The sequence below is a fragment of the Fistularia commersonii genome, chromosome 28 (assembly GCF_037954325.1).
Source record: "Fistularia commersonii isolate RoL2024-O1a breed Wild chromosome 28, RoL_Fcom_v1.0, whole genome shotgun sequence".
In the NCBI taxonomy this organism is placed as follows: Eukaryota; Metazoa; Chordata; class Actinopteri; order Syngnathiformes; family Fistulariidae; genus Fistularia; species Fistularia commersonii.
This window is the reverse complement of record NC_141311.1, coordinates 12,032,484-12,047,623: the sequence shown is the minus strand read 5'-3', so window position 1 is coordinate 12,047,623 and position 15,140 is coordinate 12,032,484. Positions and strand designations below refer to the sequence as shown.

At 38.9% G+C, this 15,140-nt stretch overlaps 1 protein-coding gene across 1 annotated transcript; it reads right to left on the bottom strand.

Moving 5' to 3' along the window:
- Positions 1-124: 124 nt before the first annotated feature.
- plxdc2a (plexin domain containing 2a) lies at positions 125-13,726 on the bottom strand. Its single transcript, XM_086176450.1, has 13 exons — positions 13,642-13,726; positions 11,314-11,540; positions 5,925-6,068; positions 5,014-5,083; positions 4,558-4,680; positions 4,349-4,467; positions 4,166-4,265; positions 3,979-4,074; positions 3,820-3,844; positions 3,496-3,556; positions 3,190-3,415; positions 1,454-1,758; positions 125-340 (listed from the first exon to the last, which is right to left on the bottom strand). Exons 1-13 carry the CDS (start codon positions 13,724-13,726, stop codon positions 125-127), a joined length of 1,797 nt encoding a protein of 598 aa, XP_086032576.1.
- Between the last annotated feature and the right edge of the window lie 1,414 nt (positions 13,727-15,140).

Below are 15,140 nucleotides of genomic sequence, written 5' to 3'. Positions count from 1 at the left end.
GGTATGAGTCTTTACTCTCTGAATGCTCAAATTCTGTGAACTTGTGCAAGAGCTGAAAATAAAATAAATGTCCTTGCATAGAGAGCCAGCTCTGTCCAAAAGCTCTCTGGTTGTGTGGCAATAGTCAGGAAGTGTCTGAAACAAGGAAATGCTCCCTTTGATCTGGAAGAATGAATCCTTCTTTCTGTTCGCTCTCTCTTCTGTCTGATATGATAAATGCCTGTTTGGGATCGATGACTGAGGTACCCTCTTTGTCATGACCAGGGGCTTCCACCTCAGCGTAGGAAGGCCAACCTGGGCCGCGCCTGAACTTCATGATTGGCCAGCGTGTTGGGCGCCGCTGTGGATGTACAAATAACACAAAATGAATTTGTGTGTTTATCTAAAGGAAAATAAAATATATCAAGCTGTTGGGAACATCATTTGAAATACATGACGAGAAATCAGTGATGCTGATGATACAAAAGTACCAGTAAGGCACTATAAGCATTCAAATTTCTTTCTCAATACACTTAAACAGAGCAACTATTTGTTTAAGAGCGGAAAGGTCTTGAAAAAGATCAAATTTGAGTATGTGGGACGAACACGTCAATATATTTTTGAGTATTCTTCATATAATTGTGTATAAGATTTACCAGCAAAATCCACTTAAATTTATGAAAAGTCAAAATTCTCATGTCTGGTTTATTTGTCTTAGTGACAATTCAATGTCAGTCATTTGATTTTAGTTGAAAAAGCTGCCAAGACTGAGCTGAAGTGTGGAAGCATAAAGGGGTAACGAAATTTGAAATTTGTGGTGCATGTTTATCAGTGGCAATGTGCAAAAAAATACGACTAATTTCTTTCAAATTCTGTTTCCAAAGATGGTGAGAGAACATGAGTGAGTTTTCCCGTCCTATGTAACTATCTCTGTAATACGAACAGCGAATAAGTACAGACTGAAATTCACTTTCCCACAAACACATTGATTTTACCAGACATGATGTGTATGCACTGGGTGTCTACAGTGTAAGCCAAACTTCAAATGCACTTGGAAGAATGGATGGGCTTGGCTGTAGAATAAGGGGTGCTGACTCTCTCTTGTGGTCAAAATAAGTATTGCAAAAACAAACATTTTTTGACTTAATCCACAAATGTCTGGAAGTTATTTCTTGTCAAAATCATCTTCATGTACCAACCGGACTTCATTCTCTTCCCTTGAATATATTTCACCTTTCATCGGAAAGGCTTCTTTTGAAGTGAAAAAGCCTCTCGGATGACCGATAACCTAAGTTATGTTTCATTGCAATGAACAATTTAAACTAAATCTCGTGGTTGAAGCAATGGATGAAGAAAAATGGAAATTACGTTCCAAGGGTTGTCAATAGCTACACATGGGTATAATTCAATTAATATTCTATCCATTTCAACATTCCAGGAGGGAAATGACAAGTGAAACATGTGATAGGCTGACCTCCATGAAGAAGAGGCTGGGGCTTGACGTGGGGTGGTTGTACATGTAGACAGACAGAAGGACAGCTAAAGCCATAATGACTATCAGCATTACAATTCCTGTCAGCAGTCCAATCTGCAGCTGCTGAGCTTGTGCTCCAGTGTCCTCCTTGTCCACTGCTGCAAAATAGTTTACAAAGGTGCAGATATAATGATAATAATGATGAGATTTATTGAAAAAAATATGTGGTTTGAGAGGGACCTTGAAGCAACATGTCACTGAAGACTTACATGTTTTATTCATGTGGAAAGATATCTTTGCATCATCTAGAAAAAAACGAAGGACACCATTAACAGTGGAATCAATGACTGGTATGATTAAATGCAGGCAAATGGCACTGTGTGTGTGTGTGTGTGTGTAAAAGACATTTTTAAACCAAATAAGACCAATTTAGGCATTTAAGCTGTCATAAAAATATAATTTCAATGAAGGGTCTTTTTTTTTACTTGACTCACTGAGCCTTAATGTTGCCAACATTTTCAGAAGATTCAAAATACTTGACATACTAGAATCAAACATATATACTACAATAACGTTTTCAAAAGTTTCATTTGTGAATAATGAATAATTATTTGGTAAAATATTTGTAGATCCTTCAAATCACATATTAAAAATATTTTTACTTTCTTTGACAAGCAAATAAATGATCCCAGCTTATATAGCCTATTTACACTTGATTGCATTTATCCATTCACACAAAAAACCTACACACCTTTGGCAACAGAACTGCCATGCACAGCGCTAACCATACTATCGGGAGCAATATTTAGTGGTTCAGTGTCTTGCCCAAGGAAACTTTGGCATGCAGACCCAATGAGCTGGGATTTAGATTGCTAACTGAGCCACAACTGCCCTCAATAGCCACGACAGTGAAAAATAACAGCCAGATTCTGCCCGGAGCGGAACAGAGCAAAACACATACATTCAGTCATCCTTCAGTCTCTGAGGAAACTGTAGTATTTTACATGGCGCTGTATACACTCAGCTCTGAGCTCACAGAGTGCTGGGAAATAGCTGACCACTTGACCCTTACTCTGGTAGGGAAGCGCTAACCACTGCGCCACCTTGCCGCCCCCCTCGAACAGTCATGACATCCCTAAATAAGGACTGACCTATAATGTTAAAAAATTACTTACTGACAAAATGTTGAGGAAGAGGATCATTTAAATGGGTAATGATACAACAATAAAAGTTTTGAGAAATCAGAATATGTGCAAATACTGTAATAAGGACCAATTTCACTTCCGCTTTACGTTTGGTTCGAGCTAACTGGTTGGCTTAAATCTACACATTGATTGTTAAAAAAAACCTTATCTCCTCTCATTTGTAGAGCACTTTGATGGAAAAGGTTCAATAAAAATATTTGTTATTTATTGATATTATTAAAAAAAAAAAGATTCCTAAACATTGGGATCAAATATATGTGTTGCTGAAAACATTGGGATATTAAAAGAATCTGAAATACAATGACCCAAGCAGAAGGCCTGATTCATGTCATAAATCTTAAATATAATCAAATAAGACAGCAATTTGCATTTATTTGTTTAAGTTTTAGAGTGCAGACTTCTTCACACTAAAACAGAAACTTTGGTCTCATTATCCCTAGATTTTTTTGATACATTTCTTTTTCAACCATGACCCATACTAATCACGCAATTTCTTAAAGGTTAAGGTCAGATAATAACAGACGAACCGACCTTCATTGGGTCTACTTGTCACAGGTTGTGACGTGGATGTTGTTCTCCTGCTTGTGCTGCCCTGTGCTGACGGAGCCTCAGTCGGCATCTTGATGTGGGGGATCGAGGTCACGCTGGAGATCTGCTGTGGATCTGCAGTCACTGTTACTGCGGTGGTTGTCCGCGCGAGTGAGTGAGACATGGCGTTGGCCATGTTGGTCTCTTGAAGACACTGGGAATCTCGTCTCTGGAAAGAAAAAAAAAAGTGAAACAATCTTCTCTTTTAGGTTCCTGATTTTATTTTTTGTCTTGGAAAATCATGCAAACCTCCTCCTGGCAGCCAAGGTCCACCCAATCCTGGCGGTTACGATCAAACCCGCTAGAGCATCTGAAAACAGAGGTGCAAGAATGCATTGTATGATAATCTGACAAATTAAAATGCACTTAACTGCATTTGTGATCAAACAATCATTCTATAATTATTTGCCATATGATGCAATAGCTTATGTTATTTAATAGATTTCTTTTTATTGAAATCTAAAATTGAAAACATTTTTTTAATAATAAAATAGTTTGAGGAGCGAGTAGCCTAGCATTGTCAGCTGCATTTGTTCTACTTAGTAGCATTTCCATGTCACCTTTGTATCCGACTGCACCAGCTGCAGTTGAAGCCAATCTGAGAAGTAACACACGGAATACAACTGGAGAACTGGAGACACGCTGAAAATAAACGCGTGGATTGAAGAGTGTGCAGAAAAATGTTTGTCTTTAGCTGCAGTTATTTTAGTTTTCAACAAAAAAAGGACTTACTGGGAAGAGGTAACATCTCTACTGCTGATGTATTGGAGATTTTAGACTTGAGGATGTCAACTTTATGATACTCGTAAATCGTTCTCCTGCGAACATCTTGAGAATGTCAGAACGAATACCATGTTATAATTTACAGATTTACAGCCTGGATATTTAGTGGCTTGTCCGGCCTTCTGCAGCTACTTACTGGGAATCTGCTCAATCTTGTGAAGCACCATGAAAGCATCAGATAAACCAACTTTGACGGGATGATTCTCACTGCTGATGTTGCTGAGGTCAACGGGAATCTGAAACAGAAAAAGGGCCTTCACTTAAAACTGATCTTGCCTTGAAATAATAAAAAAAAAAAAAAAAAGGGAAGAAATATTACATCTTTGTAAGCAAAGATGATGCCTCCATCACTGTGCAGAACAGCTTGGAAAGTGAAGGTTCCCACACTGATATTGTCTTGGAGATGAAGGTGGCTCCACTGAACCACCAATGACGTGCCTGCCAAGAGACAAAAAAAAATTAAAAACTGAGACAATTGAAAATTTGGCTGGAGAGAAAAAGAAAACATAATTATAAAGACCTTCTTACCATTGTCAAAGTAAAACACAGAGGAGTTTATTGAAAGACTTGGATCAAAATTAGCCATGAGCGGAGCGATGTACTGAGTGGCGGTGAGCATTCTGTGAATTATATCTCCAGTGTAAATAAAACCTAAGAGAAAAAAACATAAAGTTATCCCAGATGTAACAATGAAGAGACACCTCTAGATGATATAGCAGTTCTACTCTAATTAAGTGTGAATTGTGCATTTTTTTCCCTAATTTTTCATTACAATTCAATCAGGGACAGATAATCCAAAAAAATCACAGCACTTAAAATATTCTCAGATTTTTACATACAAATGATGTCAGAATTAAAATTTGCTGACAATAAATACAGGTTGTATTTCCTGCTGTGTAAGTGTTGTGTTTTGGGATTAGTTATACCTTCATAGCTCATTGTCTATGGTCTATATTTATTACTGGACAACCATGAGATACTAACCTCCACTTGCCACTGTGATTTCCTTGAGTACATGACCATAGAAAGGAAAGCCAAAGGAAAGCTTTACCCTCTGGAAGCCAAAAAAGACAAGGTGTATCATCAGTAGGTTGAAGAAGCTAAATCCCTTGATCAAATAATAATAATAATAATAATAATACATACATACATACATACATACAATAACTTTACTGAAAAAACGCATTAAAGCCAGAAATAAGTTGTCAGTCCCTTATATTTGGGTGATTTTAATTAACTCAAGTAAATCAATAATTGGTACTTATAAGGCCTTTTGGTAACCTCATTAACATTCATGTATTTCAATTAAAATTACAAACAAAGTAAGTTACTTCATAAGCTTCTGAAAAGGGCTTGTTAATTGTTAAAAGAGGCATTGGATCATTTCTTAAAATGTGTATTTTCTTATATTCTTCATAACTTATTGCTTATTTTTATAGTAACTAACAAACCCAAGTTATGCATTTCTCCATTCAGTTACGAGATATGATGCGTTGTTATTGTTTACTGATCAGCTTATCATTTCAATACTTATATGCTTAGGTGAGACCAACCGTCAATAATATTTTAAGAACTTAGTATAAAAATTATTTAAAAAAAAATGTTAAAAACAGTAGATCAAACAGATGCTAAAAACTGAAATAATGAAAATGTCACTGGAAAATTGGAAAAAGGCAACATTTCTACAAACTTTGGGGTAATTACCTGCCTAGCAACCATTGATAAAATATCCGTATCACTAGAATTACTCTAAACTCTGTAGTTAAATATCTTTTCTGGGTCATCTCATCACTGCCATAATTCCATTTAAATCCTTCACTTTGTTAAAGTGAGCCACCAGAGTATAAACAAAAGGGCACATTCAAATTGAAATTAATGAAGTATTGAAATCCTACCTCAGCTTGTCTGTGGGTGCTTGACAGAAAGCCATGTGCCTTCCAGCTGTTTCTCTTCGCCTCATCAATGTTCACCCACAGGTCTTTACTGGCTGCTTCTCCAGTGCCATACATTTTAGATGTGTAGTAGGCATGATCAAAATTCTGTCCAAAAATAATGCGGACTGACATGCATTAAACATACAGACAAGTTGTTTGTGATGTGTTAAGGCTGGATGCAAAACACTAGCATATCAAATAATGAATTAATTTTGAAAAAATAAACATGAGTCAGAAATGTTTTATAACAATACAACTGTGACTATTATTTCTTTAAGATGGAACAACATTGTTTCGATTTTACACACATTTATGTAATAGTGCCCTGGCGATTTTATTTTAGAATTTTTATATGTCATGGCACAGCCAATTAGCTTCTTTCCAATGAGTCCAAGCCATTGATTTCTGCTTTTTTTTTAGGACGCTGTTATCTTTTTTATTTCGTGGTAACTGAACAAGTCATCGCATTTGGATTAGTCCCAGTTCATCTCATATCCGAATGATGCTCAAAATATCCGAATGATGTGCTGGTCGCGGGTCATAGACATATATAATTGAAGTTGAATTATGTGTGTTTTGAATACATGTCTTAAAGCTGCCTTCACAAAGAAAATGACAGGACCCAAAAAAGGATGTAATTTTATCAGAGAGCCTAGCAAGAAAACTAAGTGAGAATAAAAAAAAAAAAAGGGCAATTTTCGCAATTTTTTCTGATTAACCTGCTGCATATTTTTTTGGACTGTGGGAGAGCACGAGAATCCGGAAGAAACCCATGTAGACACGGGGAGAACAAGACCTTTCTTCACAGAGAAAGGTCCTCTTATACCTACATACACATAAATATATGAGTGTATGTAGGTATAAAGGGACCCTATATATGTATATATATATACATACATATATATGTATTATGTATATATATGTGTGTGTTCACATATATACATATATATACGTATACATATATGTATTATAGATATGTATATATGTACATATATACATATATATATATACATATATATACATATCCTTTGACAATAGTAGTCATGAGCAGTCTTGATGCAGTGACAGCCAGTATGATGTAATCAATAGAAAAAAGTACCAAGTACAGTCCAATCAATCCAAGCTGATAACGAATAAAGTGCTTCATGATACAGAAGAAATGGCAAACTTAGGAAGGATTTTTATCTTAATTTCAAGTTTACATTTTATAGATGGATGCGTTGTTAGAATAATCATTGACTCAAACGAATATAAAATCAGAAAAGACATAATTTAGGACAGTGGTTAGCGCTTCTGCCTCACAGTACGAAGGACCCTGGTTCGATTCTGACAAGGGGGCCTTTCTGTGCTTGAGTTTGCATGTTCTGCGTGGGTTCTGCCTTTCACGTGGTGATAGGTGACTTCAGCATCCCCTGAGTGCAGGATAAGTGGTAGAAGATGGATGGAAGATGTATATATTTGACTCCCCTCTTAGGAAATTTAACTTACTGTTGTAGTCCCGTTGTTGTTTTGAAGTCATTGATTCGTGATCTATGTGGCTTATCCTGCATTCAGGGCTGCAGGTGGCTTTGAGCCAATCCCAGCTGTCACTGGGCAAGAGGCGGGGTACACACCCTGGCTCAATCGCTACTGGATCACATGGGCCACATATAGACATACTGTGGTGGACAGTAGGTGTGGTGCCTCGCACCCTTCAGTAGTGTGGCATGGTTACAGGGAGTTCCTTTGTTAGTTTGGTTTAGGAACTTAGGAATTAAGTTTGAACTTGCCTTCATGTTTGTTGTTTTTCCTCATCCTGCCACGTTGGTGAGCCTGTATTGTAGATGTCTGACTCAGAGAAAGTATGTCGCTCTACTTTGGCCATGAAACTCCAACTCTCACAGTAGCTCTCACCGTGACTTGTAAAGCGTTGTTTCATCGGCATAAAATCTCCACGGATGACTCCAGATATTTTTTAACTGTCACTGCGCTAGACCAGCAGTCCAAATGGCATGCCATGCGGCTGTTGCACGCCTTCCTGCAACATGGCAGATACGCTTCCCTTAAACAACTTCTGCTCTGGAGGTACAGTCTGTCTGCCGCAGAGAGAGCAGATAGACCTCTTTCCCTTGTCTGCTTGGTCAACGGGATAGCAGTGGACTTCATGGACAATACGCTGTTAATGCTAGGTTCAGATGAAGGTGGTTTCCATTTCCCCCACATTTTCCTGCATCAGCTCTTGCCTTCGGTGAGCGCGGCTTTCCCTAACTCCGGTGTCTCGCCGCTGGTGACTGCCAAGGTCCGGCTGAGGAGATCAGCCGGACTTTAGCAGGTCTGGTCCAGTTTACTGTCCTGAGTGTTGTGCCGGAGCCCCTGCAGACAGCGTCAGGAGACGTGGATGTGGCCCTGGTGACTGGAGTGACTGCCCAGATACAGCGTGGGAACAGCCACTGTTTTTTCAACCAGTGGTTCAGTGGCAAGGCTCTGCGCTGTGTCCCTCCTCAAGGCCCAGGGTAACTCAAAGGATTTGAGAAGCAGCTGTGGGTCCTGGTGGATGTAGTGAGCTGCTCTTCATTAAGGACTAAAGGTCAGTGGGACGGCTGATGTTGGAGTCTGACTCACAAAGGAAGCCTACTGCCTCGGACCACAGCAGACACAGCTGAAGGCAGTGGCCGGCAACTGAGTGCACTGAACGATTTGTTTATTGTGACATATGGCACAAGGTCGGTAACTATTTTCACAAGTGCCATTTCAAGTGGGACTTTGTAATCGCCTCCATTACTGGTTCTATCATCAGCATGGATTTTCTGTGTGTAAATAGTCAACTTGTTGATGTTACCCACTGCGGTTTTATTTGATGCTGTGTCTTTTGCCACCTTTCCATGCCAGACAGGGGACCTCTAACATGCTAACTTTTTAGCATTGGGTGATGTCTTTCAATCTTTGCTGCCGGATTTTCCATTGCTCACTGCACCGTATTTGGTAACCATGATTGAAAAGGTTCTATCGTGGTTACAAGACACAGAGTTGAAGATTTCATTCCGACTATGGGACAGCTAGTTTTCGTGTGGACATGGGGCATTGAAGCGGTAATATTGGCAACCGCTAAGGGGGAGTTAGCCACCATGTAGTGTCGGGGTAAAGTGAGGGTTGGGTTGAGCCCATGGGTATTGATGCTTCACATGGTGTCCAAGATTGATTGGTCAAGATGGCTGTGTGGCAACCGTCGCCATTTGAACATCACCACAAATGGCTGCTATCCCATCATCCAGATACAGGATCCTCCATACACCTGGCTGGTGCCACTATTTTCTCACAGGTGGACCTGGTGCATGGCTATCATCAGGTTCCTGTGTTTGCAAATGTGGCTAAAGCTGGCTCCTTGCCCATCCACTTACAACCACTTACATTTTTAGCTGCAAACTGCAAGATATCCTTAAGAACTATCACAATGACTGTCTCATGGACTCACCCACACAAACAAAAACTGTTTATCTCTGCCCCTGTGCTTTTTTTAAATGCTGTCACTTAAAAACAAAACACTTGCGCCATACCACTTATTGCTTATGGTATGATTTAAAATGTTTGTACTTTTGCACCGTATGTATTAGACAAATGGTACTTTAACCCTCTATAAATGTGAAACATATATGGCAGTATTAGCTATAAAGTTGACTTTGACTTTGACTGGGTCACCTGTCTGGGCAAATCAGATATCACCTCAGACACATTTCCCCCGTTCATTTCAGAGATCGTGTCAGCACTTGCATGATCACCGCACTCGCAGGTGCACTGCACAACACCCCCGGGGCTAAAAATTTGCATGAATGATTTCACCGGATCGCTCACGGCAGTACTGCGTGTTGCGCTCTTAACCTTTTTTTCTACATCAGTGTTTAGATTCCAGGCCCCATTCATTAAGGTTTTCGCAATCGTTCGTGTCTGTGGAGCACATGTCTGCTCCTTTTTTTTATTTTTATTTTAATGCGCCCCTCTCACACCCATACGATGGCCCTTTTTGGGTTCTTGAGACAGTTCCAAAGGTTTTTTGAGCTGGAAATGGGTGGGCATAGGGAGTGGATCATGGTGCATAGACTCAAACCGGCGCACAGGATGATGTACGAAGTTGAGTTTCCAAGCCAAGGTTCCCTGTTGGGGTCACCCTCCTTCCAGGGCCTTGGTAGTGTCTCCATTGGTTCTGTTTCTCAGCCGGCACTGGACCCTGTTCTCCTGCCGTTTTGGCTTGGGGGGTTGACACAGCCATTATGCTTGGCAGCTTAAGCCTCCAGTGACAGACTATTTTGTTTCCTGGAGTCCCTTCAGGATGTTCGCAGGTACTGTGTGGCAGACAATAGGGGCGGCTCCTCTCACCCTACAGGACTGAGCCAGGGCGTGTGGTTTACATTCCCTGGGTTTTCTGGTACAAGGTGTTCGTTTGTTAGTTGGGTTAAGGATCAGAGGAATGGAGTTTGAACTTGCCTTTGTCTCCAATGTTTTTCCTCATCCTGCCACAATATCTACAGTCAGTCGCTCAGTTTTGAATAAACCAAATGCCTATTTTTTGGGTTTGTGGAGCAGGAGAACCCAGAGAACACAGACATTGAGAGGACATGCAAGCTGTAAACAGAAAGGCACACTGTTGGGATTGAACCAGAGAGCTTCTCTCTGTGAAGTGGAAGTACTAATCACTGCACCGCAGTGCTGTCCTGACTATTTTATGTTTCTTTTGTTTCATCACATGGCCAAGAAGATGTTATAAGACTGCTGTCTAAAGTCAGCCAGGTTAACTGTAAATGCAAGTTGGTACACACTGACAGATTATTTTCCAAAATAGAAATGGGATGTCAGCAGACATCTGTTAAAGGAGTTTACTGCAAATTCACCACTCACTGCAGAAACAGCCATACATTAGCATGTTTTATCTAATTCAAGCATTTACTGTGAACATTTTAGCTGATAATATGGTCATCATTTCAGCTCAGTATCACCTTTTGGGGTTCTAAAGAACTGACTTTTTTTTCCAATTCTGTTTTGTATTGTGAGAACAAAAAGTTTTGATACATTTCAAAACGGTCCAAAACATACAGTAGGTTAATTTGAGACCATCCACCATGACCCACCACAACCCTGACGACAGGATAGGCGGAATACACAATTAATGAATGAATTATCTTTATTTCATTGTAAAAAAAAATAAAAATCACAGGATGTAAAGTACTCAACTTTTTAACTTTTTCTGTTACTATCTAGATTCTACATCCAGAAATATACATATGCCCTACTACTTCAATAGGGAATGTAATGATAAACCAAAAACCCCATTATTCGTTTCACTGCTGGCTATTGAGTTTTTGATGCTCAGTGTCCTCACCACAATCTCTGTGGAGTTATCATGACCCTCCTCCATCAGCAGGTCTGCATCGGACTCCTCGGGCAGATGCTGGTCTCTGTAGTGGCCCCTTGTATCCGTGCCCCAGCTGGGAGCTTCGGACCTGGGCCTGGAAGCCCATCTCTTCACCTTGGGTTTGTGGTTGTAGGAAAGTAGAGATAGTCTTTCCTCTCGAGAAGACGGTATTCCTGTGTCAGTGAGCTTGATCCCTAGTAAGAAAAACAGAAGCTGATAAGATGCATATTATGTCATGTTTACATTTCATGGGTTTTATTATCCATGCCAAAGTTATAGGGAAAAAACACCTGTCTCCTTAAACAAAGAGAAAACATATAAATAAAGTAAACTGTTCACTAACAAGCTGTTTATTCAGATCCGACTTTCTAATTGTGAAAATACCTAATGCCCCCTACATTGTAATAAACAACCCTCGGGAAAAAGAACATACACTCTTGAAATGTGAACTACTGAAATAGATCAATAAGTGAACAAGATAATGTCAATTTAATTAAAGACATTATGACAAGGAATAAATCTAAGTCCTAAAATACAGCGCGATGCATGTGTAGAAACATTTAGTAATAATTTTACTTATGTAAGGACTTTCTGCAAAATGTAAGTTAAGTTTATAATGAAGATCTTACATACAGTAGCTAGACAAATGGGGAAGATTCTCACAGCATGTTAAAGATCTTCTTTTAAAGATGCTATTCAAGCAGGGTTACAGTTCAAATAAATAAAAGCAGATTTAAGAGGACAACATTTTAATACGACATATGACATTGTGTCCCAACAACATGGAAACATCTTTAATTGGGTTTCCCCTTGTCCTCACTGCAAAATTAATTTAGCCCCAACCAAGATCTAAAATGTGCTGACACGTGATATCTATTACTCTTTACGTGAAAAGAAGTAAAACCAAAAGGAAGAAAGCGTACACTTTATTTGGGTAATCGTTCAAAATGCCATTCTGTTCATCTGTGCATCAATTCCAGAGTCCTCAGCTAACATGCAATGAGGCAAACATGCATGGTCATCCCCTTCATTCTGTCCTGCTGTGACTAAATTTTCTCTTCACAGCAGAGGGTGAAAACAGGGTTTGAATTCCTCATACCAGCAGCTCCAGCACCAGACATGTGAGCCCAAACTGCAGCAGCAGCAGACCTTGTTTGTGTCCCACATACAGAGTATCCGAAGAGACCTTTGCACAACTTCGGCCTGCACACTAATTCTACAAAATCTGCATTGGTATAAAAGTGAACAGTGGATGCAGATGATGAGTCGATGATGTGGATACATTACATTACATTGCATTACATTACATTACATTGCATTTGGCAGACGCTTTTATCCAAAGTGACTTACAATAGAATACAGATACAGGATGGATACAGAATGTTAACTGTATAGTGATTTAGTTAGCGGAGCAGTAGAAATATAGTTTTATCAAACAAACGTGTGAGAAATCCTGTTTTTTGCTGTCAAGGACACTTTTATCCTAGTGAACCTCTGTGGGACACAAGTCATCACCCTGATATCGCATGAAACACCCAGTTACCCCAAATTCTCTGTTCGTGATTCGCATTAGAAACATATGCAGGACATTTTCCTCTGATAGTGTGTGACAAACAAATTACTAATCTGCAAAAAACGAAAATCCACGGAATACCTACACCATGATAAAGGGTTGATTCTTTTTGATTTCGTGACTTTATTGCACATTTCAATACAAAAGGTAAACGCGCAAACAATGCTGTCAAAATTGCCGACAGTTGATAACAAAAAAAAAGCAGATTGTGAAATAGGTAATAATTATCACAGCCAAACCACACTGCTCAAAAAAATAAAGGGAACACTTAAAAAACACATCCGAGATCTAAATGAATGAAATATTCTTATGAAATACTTTGCTCTTTACACAGTTGAATGTGCTGACAACAAAATCACACAAAAATGATCAATGGAAATCAATTGTATCAACCCATGGAGGTCTGGATTAGGAATCACACTCAAAATTAAAGTGTAAAAACAAACTCCAGGCTGATCCAACTTTGATGTAATGTTCTTAAAACAAGTCAAAATGAATCTGTGTTGCTTCCTGAGTGGACACTATGATTTCACAGAAGTGTGATTGACTTGGAGTTACATTGTGTTGTTCAAGTGTTCCCTTTATTTTTTTGAGCAGTATATTTTCATAATTACGAAGCGGCACGGTACTTGCTTATGCGGCAGAATCCTCAAATACAAAAACAGGGTTCCAGTTATATGTGTATCAAAAAAAATCAAAAACATAGAATATTTTTGACTTACCATAGGCAGTGTTAAGCACCGTGAAGCTTATATGAACATAGAAAATAACGATCAGTTCTGTAACTGCTTGCAGTGTCTTCCTCATTGTCTTCTTGGGGATAAAAAGCGCAGGGAAAATCATGAATGGGCACTAAGTGGAACTATGCCCGTACGGACTCCCTGTTGGATGTTATCAAGTTGCAAAGACAGGAAACAAATGTCCCAGGCGCCCAAAGAGAAACGTTTCTCAGTTTCTCGATAACTTGGCGTCAGGGCCCAGACTTACACACTGACCGCAGACGCAAATGTGCGCCAGTTTGCACTTCCCAGGAATGACAGGCAGTGGCTGAAGAAAGTCCCGGTACCTTTTAGTGCAATGGGAATTTTCATCATTTGGAGACCAAACGCGCAGAAAACCTAAAAACATTGACAATGAATGAATGAATGGCTGAAGAAAGAAAGAAATAAAGAAAGAAAGAAAGAATACATTCTTAATCAAATTAAATAAATCCCGTTTGAACAAAAAATAATCTAAACAATCTGTAGAATAGCTGTCGGGTTAGCTTGGAGTAAAGAAAGCAGTAATTCGTATCTGTATTTTTTACGTTTTTTTTTTTTTTGTACTTTTGGTTACAGTTCTTATGTTATCCTTAATTTCGTTGCTTTGCGCTTTACAACGAAAATAAAATTTTCTATTCTAATATCAACATGCTGGAGGCAGGGTTCCCTGTGCTGCAATTACAGATTTGACCACCAGATATCAGCAGATAGATGTTGTTCATTGTCTTTTCCTTTCGGCTTTTCTAAAGGGTACTGGAACTTGCTTCTTCTTAATTCTTAGCCCTATTATACATGTACTAATGAGCCTTTGAGGGGGTAGTCTCCACTTTGCACCTTATTTTTCCATCAATGTATGCAAATCAAAATATACATGTGATTGGTCACTACAAAAATAACATTCCTGGGGGATTGTTGCCAAATTTTATCATGACACTAAAAGTCGAGTAACATTTGACTGCATACAGACAACGTGACAGTCTCAAAGTCATTCTTTTCAGTAACTAAATATACATATAATACACAATAAGTGCATACTAAAATGTGGGTGTAAAATAGATAAGACATAATTTTTTTTCGGAATTCAGGCAACTATTTGTTTTACCAAATGAAAACTACCAAGGTCAGAATGAATGCATAAATCCTGAAAACCTTTACCAATGGTAAGCATCCACTAAAATATTGCAGTCGCAGACTCTGACTAAAAAAGAAAAATTTGTAGCATGTGTTTTTCTAGTAATTTCTTTAAAATACTTATAAAGTAGTTTTCTTGCAGCCTATAAAACCATTGAGAGATGTTTTATATTAGTACTATGTGATTTCATAATAACAGGAGGAAAAACACACACATGTTGACTAGATCAGGGTTTTCAGATGAAACTGCTGTTTTGGTGTCGGAAATATCATCCGAGGCTAGTTTGGCTATGCTGTGGTATAAACAAGGAGCCAATATCTAACAAAAA